Below are 14,686 nucleotides of genomic sequence, written 5' to 3'. Positions count from 1 at the left end.
TCATCAATGCCAGCCTCTAAACTTCTGAATTGTATGTAAACACAGTAATATACTGTAAATAGCCTAAGACATCAACTAAAAATATCTGGAGGTTTCAGCTGTGGCAGTTTTAGATACCAGTTCAAGGTTTCCATTATTCTTTATAATGTGGGAATACTGCACCAATTTAAAGCATTTTGTAGCTCTTTAGTAATAGGCTTACCCGTACCAAAGGGGGAGCCATCTCAAACTGCAGGAAAGCATTTCACAGTGTAAAGCAGTGTTTGCTACGCGATTCAGAACAGAGAAGAATAACTATAACTGCAAGAGAACCTGGCAGAAAGATGTACCCAAGACAGGATTTCTTGCAGTCATCTGACCCCTTTTCCTGCAAAAGAAAGAGCGTCAAAACCAAACAGATGAAGTTTTTCAGAGACTGCATCCGCATAAAAGCTTTCAGTGCCAGAGGACTATGAACCATAATAGCTGGGTAACCAGTACCAAGATGGTATTAACAGCACACTAATTGTATTATGTTTCAGCAGAGCAATAAGTGCATTTCTTAATCTGTTTCCAGATTCAGCTACCCAAAGGTTCTTGGCTCCATACTTGAGTAAAACTGAAGACATCTTCTAAGGATTTCTGTTCCTCCTTCTGGCTCATCACTTCCAAAAAACTCCTAAATCTGCATTCCCAGTTTTCTGCCGCCAGCAAAGAATAAGCTTGACAGAGTCAGAAACTCTGAAGAAATCCCACAATGAACTGAATACTCATTTATTACAAATTTGCCTTTGGGATTCGTCTGTGTAGGTCCGTCTGAGCTTTCTGCCTGCTCAAGGGTTCAGCTTCTCTGCCAAACCTACAGCAGTAACCACAGACCAAGCCACAACACCAAATTTACTACTTATTGGTACCAGTGAATCCAGCTCCTCCAAAAGCCAACAGACGTTTCTACCAGCACAGCCACACAAGTCTCTACAACAACAAAGCAGGCAATATCAGAAATTCAGAGGAGTAAATTATAACTTGACTGATGAATGAATAAAAAGGACATCAAATATCTGAACTCCAAGGAGAAAGAGGTGGAAACGGACGATATGGCTTAATTCCTAGTAGGAGCACTGTACTGCCTTGATTGTTCATTAAGTTCATGTTATTTCATAACTTTTAATACAGAGAAATGTCAAAAGGGGCTCTGTCCACTGACCAAGAGCTGACGTGGAGCTACCGACCCGTCACGTAATGGCTTCACTGACAAGCAGCCTTTTGCCCCAAAAATGCCCTGTGCATGATATCAGCATGCAAAACGTCCTGTTTCTGTCGTACACAATACATTTGATCTCAGATAAATAACTGGCCATCTGCCAGCTTAAAAACAAAAAGCGGAATCTATAAACAGTGTTCAAAACCTACAGAGAAGAAAGGCTGGCAACCCTTTAGATGCAAGGTTCATAAAAGAAAGATTGACAAATGATTTACTATCTGAGGCTTGCAAAGGAACTGTGCTATGACTACAGCTATAGAATTTGCATAAAACAGTTCAGGGCCATATTAAATTTAAAGAACTATTTTCTATCATTTAGCACCTTATGAACAGAAGTGGTACGGCCAGAGAGGGCAGATGGAATTTCATCAGCATGCCAAAAGCACGTTTTGAATGAAAAGTAACATTTGTAGAAGTTCCTCCTCGCATCATGCTTGTAGCACTCACAGAAGAAGATTTTGGAATAATTATACATTGCTCAAAGAAAACCATAAGGGTTTTCCATAGACGTGAGGTGGGTTTAGAATCTCAACTCCTCACGACAGAAACACTGCAAATTATTTACCTTACCCTGATTTGGAAAGGTTTCTGTAGGTGCAACCTGGGCAGAAAAGCCTCAAACAAGTTCTTGCAGGAAGCCAGATTTAAATAAGAACAGGCTTTTTATCTTTCTGATCCAGGAAAGGATTCTTTTAGCAGCTGTGTAAATGGTGGGGGGTTTTAAGCATCCTTGTGGACACAGCCATGGTACCTCACAAGCACAAGTAATCAGGTAGCATGTGAAATCTGCAGCTGTAATTGAGAATAGATGCACCTTTATTAGCTCGAAACTTGGTTTAATTCCCATCTATGTGATCTTTACATGTTTCACAGATTTATAGCCAATTCCTAAGTGCACATAAAGTGTTATCATTAGAAACTGCTGCATAAGAAGAAATGGAACAATTTACTAAATTAAATGAAAGCCTTTATAAGCACACAGAACATGATTTCTGTAAATCTATTCTGCTGAATTCCACTTTATAGATTGCTTGCTCCTATAAAATACATACTGTAGCAGATTAAGATCTAAGGCACAAATTAGTATCATGTTTATTTCTCATTTTCCTCCACCACTATCACAGTCCTGAACACAACAGAAGTATTTAAGACATCACCACGACTGCAGGCTTGGGGAATGCAGTTTTGCTTCATTTGCACCTCCAGCCCTGCCAGGAATTCTCACGTATTTGTTGGAGGATTTTTGCTTTCTCCCTTCCCATTCATTAAACCATATTCACCAATCGGGAGAAGATGGAATTAAAAAAAGGAAACCCCTTGGAAATCATTGGTATCCACATCCCTGTGGCTCACACACGGCCCTTTTAACCCGTCCCCAGAAACACACACGGAGGAATTTTAACAGAAGGAGCACGAGGCTGTCGCAGCGCTCCGGGTTTTCATCGCCACCAAAGTCGCCTCCTTTAGGGGTGCTGCTGCTTCCTCCTGAAGCTGCAACAGGCTTTGGGCTGCGAGAGGAGGTGGGAGCAGAGCGGAGGCTGTTTTGAAATCCTTGCTGGAGAATTACATAAAAAAATATATAAATAAATAAAAAATAAAACCACCCCAAACCACGAGCTCCATCTCCTCCAATGAAAGAGGTACCACAGGGTGTAGGCAGGTTGCCAGGCGAGCTCGGCAGCGTGACCGCACTGCATTGAGTTTCTTTAATGAAAGCCAGGAAAGAACACATTACACAGTGTTTCTTCTGAGAGCCAGCTAGCCTCCAGTGATTGAAATCAATAAAAACAGTCGGCAAGGGGCCCAGTGGGGGAAGAGAGAAATCTCCACTACAGCATTCAGTTTGCTTTCCACTTTCTCCCTCCCCCCTAAAGTTAGACTCTGAAGATCACCATGACAAGCTACTTTGCTTCCAGCGCTGGGAAGACGCTGGTGGGGATCTAAAGGAAGCGAGCACTTTCCTTTGCCTCCCTACCTTTCTCCCCCTGGCACGAAGGAAATTTAAGGCTTTTTTGGAATTTGAATCCTGCCTGGACAAACTTCACCGGACAAGTGCATCGTTCCGCATTTCAGGAAAGGGATGGATTTTACGGCTGGAGAATGCTAAAAGGTGAGAGGGGGAAGAAAAGCAGGAATCTGATTCAGCCAGAGCCCATGTGCAGGCTAGGATGTCCACCACGGCGGAGGGCACCTCTGAAGCTGTGGGAAGGGCTGCAAGCAAGCGCCTGAGGTCGGCACGATCCACATCCTAAAGCAGCCGGAACGTTGGGAACACGTGACTGACGCACTGACCCAGGTAAGCAGAACCACTTCTATCGGCTCTCTGTACCGCGTCCAACACTGAGGGAGACCTTTCTGCTCCTGCCTCTACAGACTGCCCCATGTCCTCCCTTGTTAACCTCAGGCATGCTGACACTAAGCTTGTCCCATCTGAAAACACGTCCTGCCACTAATCCTCACTGAGCTATAAAACATGCACAAAAGCCCTTTGTTTACCCTTTTTTTGCGTTGAATTCGCTAGTTGACAAGGTAGAACAAGTCCAGCCGCTCCAGGAGCTCATGTTCCGGGGCCAGGAGGGATCACTCAGAGGAAGGGAACACGACTGACACCACACGCTGGAGCTGACTGCGATCTGAGAGAGTGCCAGTAATGAATTTCTAATATGGTCCATATTTATCTATTTTATTTATGTATTTTAATCACCATAGCAGCCACATACAGTACATACTTGCACCGAGCTCCACGGGCTGAACTGTACCGTGAATTAGAGCAACTTGCATGCACAAGGGTTTGTCTGATTGTGTTGTCAAGAAATTACTTGTTAAAACAGCTGAGGGGGATTTCTGGCACACTGTTCAGGAATGACTGACACCGTACAACCCAGCATGTGATATTCTGACATGACCCTCTGCATGCACTTCTTACACAGTTACCCCTATCAGAATGTGAGAGACACAATCACAGCTGTAGATCACAACATTCTGCTCAAGTTTTTAGCCAACCTCAGGCTGTTTATCTAGATTTCAGTGAGACATGAAGGGTGAAATCAAAGCCTGCCTTTTTGCAAGGCAAGCAGAAATGATGAGAGCTACATCTCTTTTCCAGCAGTGGCAGGAATTCACTGGAACAGATAATAAATAGATGCCTGTGGAGCAAGAGCAACCATGCTTGCCCCCTCCATGCTGGTCACCATTAGGTGTTGACAGCAACACACATGCTCACTGTCACAGGGAGCTGAGGAGGGACTGGATGCCTCCACTTCCACTCAATGTTTCGGCACCTCATTATCCCAAACCCGCAGGGTACACAGTCTGGATGACTCTGATGCTAAAGATGAGGCTTCCCAGCATCTCCTCCATTTCAGTTCCAGCAGACAGAACGCAAGAATTCAGTCCAGCAAGTGCATATGTATTTCTGCAGGTGCAATGTTGCTGTTCCTTTAGAAAACACAGCCTGTTAAGGGTGATTTTATGATTTTCAAAACCACATGGAAATGGAAATGACCCCCACACTTGAAGAGTGACCTGAAGAACACCTCCATAAGGGACTGTTATTTTTTGCAGATGTTTAAGCATTTTTAAAGCATGAAGTGTTCTGATCAAGCTACAAAAATAGCTGAGGCTGGATTTAAATAGTAAGAAGTTTTTACGCTGATTTGATCAGTCCAGTTTTGAACTCTTCACACAAAAGAGCCACAAAATTACAGCTGAAGGTGTCATTAAAGAACAATAATTTACAACAAAAAAGCAAAGGTGTGATTCATAACAAAATACAGCCCCATATGAGGCTCTGGGCATATCCACAGACCCATGATCCACCTTTACAAAAGCTGTTCCATGTCTTGCCTGCCCCTGCACAGATGCTTTGCAGAAATGACAGCACCTTCACAGCTCAGGAATCACAGCAATCACTCCCACACCAATCAACAAGTCTGTTTTGCGCTGCTCTTGGAGCTAAATTTATCCTTATGCAGAGGAACTCACTGAAGGCTTCACTTGAAATTCCAAACGAGGAAAGCTTAGGTGAGACTTAGACAATGCAGATCACTTGCACCCACATTCTCAAGCTCAAATGATATTCCTCCCCATTACTCCCTCAGCAGGAAATGTAAATATTATCTTTAAAGCAGAGTGCAGGGTATTTTTGTTCAGTAATGTATTTTTCAGAAGCTCGGGGGTCTGAGTTTCCACAGCATCTCCTGTTAATGGAATGTGCTCTTTTCAAACACACAACATAGAAGTGTTTTCTCGTTCAGAAGTTTTGACCAAAACCAGATATTCTGGCAGTCACAATTCAAAGCAAGGCTTCTCAACGTTTTTCAGGCACGCCAATGTTATTAAAGGAGATTCCTTAAACAGTGACCCGGTCCTTCAGACTCTTCCTTTAGAGTATGGAGACCTTGAAGAATCCCACGTTGAGTTGGATATAATGAAATAGAATCAATGGGAATCTATTTCTCATATTTCTACTAGTCTTGATAGTCCAGATCAACAGTACTTCATCCTCAAAAACAAATCACACCTGCACCATAGTTAAGAGCTCCTAAGAGCTCATGCCAATTGTCCTTACAGCCACTTTTACTGGTAAAAGAGCTTTTGGAAAGCAGCATACAACGCTTTGCAACAGTCAGCAAAGCAGATGAAATGAGTTTAAAGGTGGAAGAATAAACATTCTTTTAATTTCACCTATCAAAATCTTTATGAAGGGAAAGATCTGGGGTTCTACAGAAAAAGCAGAATGCTTATTCCAAAAATGCTGAAATTCAATGATGAAAGTGCAAACATCAGGGTCTGCTAACCACTTGGGTAGCCCACATTGGGTGAAACACAATACTGGTGTCTGTGCTGGTGGAAAAAGAGTGCTGCCACCCCTTTCAAATGAATATGATCTGACGCTTCTTGGATTCTGTAAAGCTTCAAGGTATCTCCTTTCCTATTTACACCAGTGGTTCATGTCACAGTACTGGATTCACTCAGCTGAGTATATTTAGTTTGCTCAGCCTCAAATTGACAGCTTCTCTGTTATGTGCCCGTTCTGACTCAAAAATGGAACATAATTAAACATACAGTTGGAGAAGGTACAATTTTCCCCCCACCCATGGGAAAAGCTGGCGAAGCAGAACACTAGCTATTAAATGAAAAATCCATGGATATCAATCCCTAGGAAAGGTAGCTTTCCTTACAATTCAAACAGGAAACCTTACGTTTAACTCAAATTTTGTTAAAAACAAAAAAGCCATCCAAACACGTGAAAAAAAATCATACCTCTTTACCAACAAGTTATCATTAGATTAAGCTCTAAAGTACAACAGTATCTATACCTAGAGGGAATTAATGTCCTTGTGTATACACACTCTACTTTCAAACCTTCTGTATTGTCCTAGGCCTCAACAAAAGTTCTATTTATTAATTTCTTATTAAAAAAAACCAGCATCACTTGTAGTTTGCTATACTAACATCTTTAGAAAAACCCACCTAAATATTCCAGAACATATTTTGTACACACTTGTATATACCCTCAACTACACACACATGTATGGAGGAACATGCAATCTTCAATTTGTCATGAATGAGACCCAGAAGGAGACAGTCACGAAGATGGAGTGGGCAGGATTCACTTCTCTAGCAGAATGTTTTCATTCATGATTCAACAACCCTAAAATAGACACCTACAGCAACACCCAGAACACAAGCAGCCCCTCAACTGTCCTGTACATTCATACCATAACAGCTGAGCACCAGTGTATGAACAACCTCAGCTCCTATCTCACCACTTGATTTGCTTTACAGTGGGATAAATGGTTTGGGAGACAGAGAATTGGACCTTAAGTCTGGGTATGAAAAGAGAGAAGCCTTTACAAAAAATAAGGAATGAATGTGATGGCCATTACAGATTTTTGCATTTGACTTTATGCCCAGTGATAACCAGAGATGAGTGACTCAGGTTAAGACAACTAATTTCTGTGAAATTATTATTCTTGTAAATGTGTATCATTTCCATGAATAGACCTTTGAACACCTGTATGCAGAATCTGAACTTGTTTAAAGAAGCAAGTACTATAAAGCTCCCCTTGTATCTCATGTACAGTTCAGTTCCCATTGAACATTCTGGCTTAGGGTGTTTTGTCTGAAGGAGAAAGCTAAAGGAATAACATTTCTAAGAGCTGGCACAAGTCACACGATGTAGCTTTCTTTCAGGTCTGCTTGCTGCTCTTCCAATCACAATGACCAAGTACAATTAGTTCTGTCTCATTAAACATGATCAGTAGGAATTCCATCCATATTTCAGCATTTTGAAAGTCTCTGAAATTAAAGTGCAACCCATGCCCAAACCCTATTTATTTAGCAATGCTTTACATGCTTTCTGTTCTTGTGAGCAACCTTGATTAACTATACATCTATGATACTAACTGTTAGGCTCTCCAAACTTATCACACAGTCCTGGAATGCTGAAATGACATCTGGATTTTATAGCATCAGGTGTGCCCTCATTATGCTTTTGGGAGGCAGAGCAGAAAATTGAAAAACAATTACAATTTAAGACCCTAAATTAAAACCTGTTGACTGTTTAGTAAAAATACTCTATAAAACCTGCTTGTATTTCACCAGACCACACTGAAAGACAGCACTGTAAAAGCAGCACAGTACAAGGTGTTGGTGGTGGTTGCTTATTCTGGAATTAAGGCACTAGGAAGTCCACAAGAGAGGGACTGTTGTGTAGAATGATAGAGCTGGGCCCTACAGCTTCCACACAATGTAAGGCTGAGGAATTCTGCAGGAGAGAAACACAGCAAGCAAAAGTAATACAGTTTGCATCCCATTTTTCAACTCTCAGCTGGTAGTTATTTTAGGGAATCAGAGTTCAGAAAGCTGCCATACAGTGTTTTAACTACTGTAATTAACATAACAGTTCTGGTCCATGCTTTCTAATGTTTAGATGCATGACTCAATTCTAGTTGCAGTCAGGCCTTCTAAATTCCGTCTGTTTTTATGCATCAGCAGAGCCTTCTATTCCTACACTGCTAGGGTAGGCTTAGCCAAGGGCGAGATAAGGTTGTTAGCACATCTCCTACATTCTACATTCATTTATCTAATGACTAACCTAGGATGCCACTTCATAATTACTCTGAAAACTCCTGCTGCTCTAAAGCAAGCCATGGGGCTGACTCTAATGTCCAACCCGAAGAACGGTGATACATATTGGAGAATGAGAACGGCACACAAAATGGAGAGAAGAACATAAAATCTGCATACAGAAGGCCCTCACTGGCAAAATATATAGAACGTTCTTAAGTTGACAGTTTTATAACTCTAAATGGTTTCACAAATGAAATCCAAACAAAGAGCAGAGATGTAGTTTAAATCACTCAGCAACTGCTGCTTAGAAAAACCAGCAAGCACTAACTCCAGCAAACAGAAAGAGTTACTTTAAGTAAGCTTAATGAATGGAAAAAATGTCAGATTCTTTTGTTGCTGTTCCTTCAGCTTTATTTTTCTATATTCTTGAATCTATACACATAATGATTCAGTTCACTCTGACAAATACTGTATAACCAACCATCAATCACATCAACTTTTTATATGTTGAGAGAAGTCAGATACCAAGTGATAAAACGAGTTCAAGCAGAGGGCATATGTTAAGCAGCTGTGAGTCCATTTAAGCTGTCTATATGCCTAAAAGCTTAATGTCATTACAGAGAGCTCTGATTTCTTCCTTTCTCACCCTCCACTAGAATATCCATATTATATATAATAGAAATTATTAACTTACAGGAAGAAATATAGTCACACAGTGACTGCAGCAGTACAAACAATATGCTTATAAATTAGATGCAGTATATTTTGCTTACAGTTCAAGATTACACATCCAAATACTTCTGTTTAGGCTCTAAAGAAAGCTTTGCTTATGAACAGAAGAATCTCAGGTAATAGTTTCAGGAACAATTTTAAACCCACATAAGTCAATACTGCTGCCAAAAGACACACTCTCCATTTTCTCCCACCTCTTCCTCGGGTTGGCACAAGTGTTTGAGCAGTCTTTTAAAGTCATCTGGGTTAAAATCACCTCTCTATCCCCCACAGAAGGTTACTTGAAAACCAAAGCAGTTCCTAATTCGATTCACTGTGAATATTTCTGCCAGCAAAAGAGGAGGTGACAGAAAGGTGGAACCAAGTGGCTGTGCAGCCTGCAGGAGCACATTTTTCTGCAGCCTCTGGCTGAAACCCCATTCCTTAAAATAAGTATGCATAAAATAGGTAATGTAATAAAAATAAGTGTAAAATACATAATGTTGTCACGTCTGTCTCCCTTTCACATATAGGGATGATGATCTCAGCTTGACAGCCCTCAAATTATCATAGAACTTTTGGTATTCGGTGCTTTTTAGGAGTGCCATGCACTGTACAGCTTTGGACTTTCCGGAATAGATGGGGTAATACAGGGAGAGGAAAAAAAAAAAGGCTGATGGATGTGCTAAACCACATGGAATACCACAAAGGGAAAATGCAATGGAAGAAAGGGAAACAAAGGCAAAAGTAAACACATGAGAAAAGCAGAACACAAAACCCTTGAGTAGTATGCCTGGAATAGCTGTTCTTCTACAGTGAGAGAGATTGCATCTCCCCAGACAAAGCACAGGACACAGCAGGTGAACAGAAACACCTCCAAATAGAGAACATGTAGCTCTCCCCACTTATTGCTCAGATATGGATGCTTAATATTGACTACAGAATCCCAGAACATCACCCCAAAGGCATCTACTGTTTTTCCAAGTTAAGCAAAACAGAAAGCAAACAATGAGGTGGTCTTTTTAAATGTATGGTTTCTGTTTTTTTACGTAACCCAAAACTACCAAAATGTATGCTTCACATTTTTATGATTCAAAATGTGTCAGGCAGGAATCAGTCTATTTGGAATGCAAGAGAACCATTTTCCTTCTACCTTCAGAGGGTAAGCATTTGTAATAGGACCATGACAACGTGGACCAAACACTTCACTAGCTATTTGATAATTCTGATGAAGGTATTTTTCTTGCAGACCCAAACCAGCAAATTAAAAAACATCAATAAGTAACTAGTATAGTAATTTATAAATGTTTATAGTGTACTGAACTCACATTTTCACAAACTGAAAGTATTAACGTAAAAGAGAAGTCCCTCTCAGTCCTTAAATGAGCTACTTGTTCAATTATTTTCTCCCTTTAGATAATACTCTCTGGCTGCTGGAGCTGTTATTCATTGAGTCACAGTGTTTAACTGCTCAGCATATACACTGACTTCCTGCCCATCCAAAACTCTGAAGCATAGCTTGGAAACAGCCAGGGAAACAGAGCTGTCAGGTTTTCAAGCCTCTTCAAGTTATAACTGAAGGGAGAAGCTGTGTTTTATAATGAGCAAGAAAATCCCCTTTCACTCACTACCTACCCACCAGTGCTCAACAAACGCATCAGAAGCAATTTTCTGCTTTTGTTCCAAAAATGTGTGGCTTTGCTTGCCTATTCTGGGATTCATAATGGAATAAGTCAATTATTAAACTGCTCTAGTTGCTTAACAGATGACTGGGTTCAAAATGAAATTTAATCACTTAGCTAATTAAATAAACAAATGCTACCATCTAATAATAACCCATACCTGTAACTTTATTAAGATCTAATCTAAAAAAGAAAACAAATTACCTTCAGAGACTATATAAATACAAATATATGACAAGGTGTGGTCAAGGCAGTTAAAGATAGAGAAGAACAATACCTGTTGCCATCCTCTTGTCCTTCCCTTTGCATTTCCTCTTGGAGTTGCATCATGTCTGAAGGCATCATTCAGTTCAGCAATTACTCTAGGCAAGCAGCAGTACTCTGTTAAAAATTAAACCCTAGCAATTGTTTCAAAAGGCCCATAATTATTTAAACACAACATACAATAATCACTGGAGGCTGTAACTTCACAGAGCAGATCAATCAGAAGAATCAACTGAGAATTTGGAATTTGATTGCAAAAACTTCAATATGGTCTACTTAAAACTCTTTAAGTGATGGGAAGCATGATGTCTAATAGAATCATAGAATAGTTAGGTTTGGAAAGGACCTTAAGATCATCCTGCCGCGGACAGGGACTCCTCACACTAAACCATGGCACCCAAGGCTCTGTCCAACCTGGCCATGAACACCACCAGGGATGGAGCATTCACAACTTCCCTGGGCAACCCATTCCAGTGCCTCACCACCCTAACAGTAAAGAACTTCTTCCTTATATCCAAACTAAACTTCCCCTGTTTAAGTTTTAAGCCATTACCCCTTGTCCTATCACTACAGTCCCTAATGAAGAGTCCCTCCCCAGCATCCCTATAGGCCCCCTTCAGATACTGGAAGGCTGCTATGAGGTATTAGCACTGGTCTTTCCCTAGTTAAATGACTAGAGTTTAAACCCACAACAGTGTTACTTTAACATGAATACACACAACAGTAAGAACTAAGCAAGTTGCAAAAATGTTTGTTTGACTAATCTTCATCAGAAAGGTCTTTTATTTTGACCAAAGCACTTGGGTCACTGGTACAGAAGTAATGACACATAAAAGTGTTCACTCTTTTCTAAGAAGTCTAATTCTTCAAACATTGTTGTTTTGTAAACTTAAACCAATATTTGATCAGTTGATCTAATATTTGATCAAATATTTGACATGAATTTAGCTAGTTATCTAGTTAGAAAAAGGGCAAACTTATTTAAAAGGCCTTTTTCACCCTCAGTCACTACAGAATGAAAGTTAGGTTGAGCTCACCAGATTTTAAGATTTTTTTACCTGTCTCAGATTAGACCCTTCTGAACAGATTATTGCTGTAAGGACACTAGTGGTAAATGGGAAATTATTTTGGAATAGGAGTGGTGTAACAGGAAAGAAGAGATCATAGAATCACAGAATGGTTTGGGTTGGAAGGGACCTTAAAGCTCATCCAGTTCCAATCCCCTGCCACAGGCAGGGACACCTTCCACTAGAGCAGCTTGCTCCAAGCCCCTGTGTCCAACTTGGCCTTGAACACTGCCAGGGATGGGGCAGCCACAGCTTCTCTGGGCAGCCTGTGTCAGCGCCTCAGCACCCTCACAGGGAAGAACTTCTTCCTTATGTCTAATCTAAATGTCCTCTCTGTCAGCTTAAAGCCATTCCACATTGTCCTGTCTCACATTCTCCCACTTACACCTCAGCAAGGAGCTTCTCAGTGACATCCTCATCAGGAGAGAATTTGGTGCAAGTAGGGAAGGAATTATACATAAGTGATTAATATACTATTATTTTTCCATCATATTTAAATAAACATCCTTTTGAACAACACAGTACTCAACAAGTAAATATTTTAAGCACAAATCTATAATGTTTTCACACACACACAAAAGATGCCATTAATAACATGCTTTGCTCAAGTGCAGGTACATGCTTCTGCTTGCTAAAGCTTGAACCACACAGCACCTATCCTCACTGCAGTGGAATACATCACTGTATCGTTAGGTGAAAGGAATCAACATTTGACAGTAGAAACATTCCTCTTCAAATCAATGCAAAATTTCTGACAGGCTGCAAAAGACAGTCTAAAGAAGCAGAAAGCATAATCATGTCAAGGTTTATCTTCAGTTTAAAACTGGAAATATGATCAAAAGACTTGGAAAAGGGTTGTTACTTGGAAATGAATAATTAACCCAGAATGCCTCCTAAACTGTTCAGCATATAAATTTACTGGAAGTAAAAGCAGAAAAATAACTTTCTAATACAGTTCCTCTTACAAGCAACAAGCAAGGGTTTTTAAGCATTTTTATCTATTCAAAATGTAGATCTACTGACAAACTGTTTGTGTATCTTTCCTTTTGAAGAGAAAAACTGCTTTCAATCCTACATTGAGAGGTGTCAGAAACATAACCCATATAAAAAGAGCACACAGACCTCATAAGGCTTCTGAAATCCTACCCATAATAAAAGCCTTAAAAGTTTCATTACTTACTTTTTAGCTTTTCAGAATAAGGTTTGTATTTGGATTTCAATCAAGTCAGGGTTATTGTTCCTGCTACTGTAACAATTTCAAACATTATTAAGTTTCATTATTCTGTCTGAAAACTTCTCAATCATGTCCTCTTTACAGAGGTACACAGTTACAGCAGGACGCCAACTGTAGGTTCTCCAAAATCCTCCAAAAGTTCCAAAGAGGGATGCCATTTGTGAATTCTACTTCAGCATATGCTCAGTATATAAAGTTATTTAAGTGCTGTACAATAAATAATGCAGCAACATTGCTTTCAACACATTTGGAAGTAAAGTTATAAAAAGTCTTGTTTTGGCCAAAGTGCAATAATGTACAGGCAACAAAAGCTGCAAATAGGAAGCCACAAAATCCACTACAAAGATGGAAAAGTTTGTAGCATTTCTGTGGCTCTTCCTCTAGACTTAGAAAAAAAAAACACCCTAGACCAGAAAATACCTAATTTACTTGGTTAACAGGGTCTTTTTTAGCTGTGCCTCCATCTCACATACTCATCCGTACATGAGGAATAAGCCATAGGAGCACTTCAGTACCTTCATTAGCACAGAATCCAGGCTACAGAGGGCTCCAGAATAAGCAGAAAGTGGATTTATGGTATCGGTACAAGCAATGCATTTTAAAGAGCTGTAGTGGCTCCACAGTAATTAACAACATCTTGGGATAATTGTTCACAGAGTATTTGGCTTGTGGTGACTCCCAGGCGGTGACCTTGCAGAAATCAGTAATTAGAAACTATTACAGTAACATTACAAAGGCTTTGCCAGAACAAGCACTGGACATAGCATCATCCTTCAGGAAGAAATGGACAGAGCCTTGGGTGACATGGACTAGGGTGCCTGCCTATGGCAGGGGGCTGGAACTAGATGATCTTAAGGTCTTTTCCAACCCTAACCATTTTGTGATTCTATGATGGGTGAAGATGTAAGCTGCACTCCCACGCATTCTTCTGTAAACGCTTAGGTGGAGACACCTCTGACAAAGCTGAAAACATTCTTTCAGTGCTTGTGGGGACACTCTGGTCTACACACACATGCCCAGTTGGTGGTTTCCATGTTCATGTCCAACAGGATAGATACCACCAAGCGTGGGAAAGATCTCCAGGGTTAGTGCTAGGAACACTGCTCATGGTGCATGATGAAGCACAAGGCTTCTTGGTGTCTTCCACTAAGAGCTGATTTAATACTAGTGTTTTGTATGATGCCTGGATCATTTGAGAAGCTTTTGGTATGAGATGTCAGCAGGATCACCAGCGTAGGCTTTCTGTTCTTGCCTACTGAAGGAAGAGATCTGTCTCCAGTTGCTCAAGACCAGTGCTCCCTTCTTTCACCTTTTGAGTACACTGAGGAGGGGGAAGTAAAAATGTCTGGGAAGCTTGTAATGATAATTCAGTCTTGAACGCTTATATACAGCTCATATGGCTGACATA

The 14,686-nt window shown here is 40.5% G+C and overlaps 2 protein-coding genes across 9 annotated transcripts in view; one reads left to right on the top strand and one right to left on the bottom strand.

The window, feature by feature from the left end:
• Window positions 1–14,686, bottom strand: part of CUNH7orf50 (chromosome unknown C7orf50 homolog) — a 125,791-nt gene that overhangs the window by 32,171 nt on the left and 78,934 nt on the right. The window contains exon 1 of one of the 8 annotated variants that reach the window (XM_061357049.1): window positions 2,848–3,078. The exons of 6 other annotated variants lie outside the window; for them this stretch is intronic. In XM_061357049.1, coding sequence (XP_061213033.1) covers window positions 2,848–2,940 — 93 coding nt within the window. In that variant the 5' untranslated portion in view covers window positions 2,941–3,078. Of the gene's footprint in view, window positions 1–566; window positions 624–2,847; window positions 3,079–14,686 lie in introns of those variants that run through there. One more of the 8 variants, XM_061357043.1, reaches the window with a different exon arrangement.
• Window positions 3,149–14,686, top strand: part of GPR146 (G protein-coupled receptor 146) — a 47,354-nt gene continuing 35,816 nt past the window's right edge. The window contains exon 1 of the mRNA XM_061357037.1: window positions 3,149–3,539. The gene's annotated coding sequence lies outside the window, so the exon portion shown is untranslated. The remainder of the gene's footprint in view (window positions 3,540–14,686) is intronic.

This window comes from Neopsephotus bourkii, unplaced genomic scaffold, assembly GCF_033783945.1.
Source record: "Neopsephotus bourkii isolate Nb327-2 ecotype Australia unplaced genomic scaffold, CSIRO-AGI_Nbou_v1 NB_882, whole genome shotgun sequence".
NCBI classification, from domain to species: domain Eukaryota; kingdom Metazoa; phylum Chordata; class Aves; order Psittaciformes; family Psittacidae; genus Neopsephotus; species Neopsephotus bourkii.
Note: the sequence above shows the minus strand (reverse complement) of the source record. Positions and strands in the feature narration are given on the sequence as shown.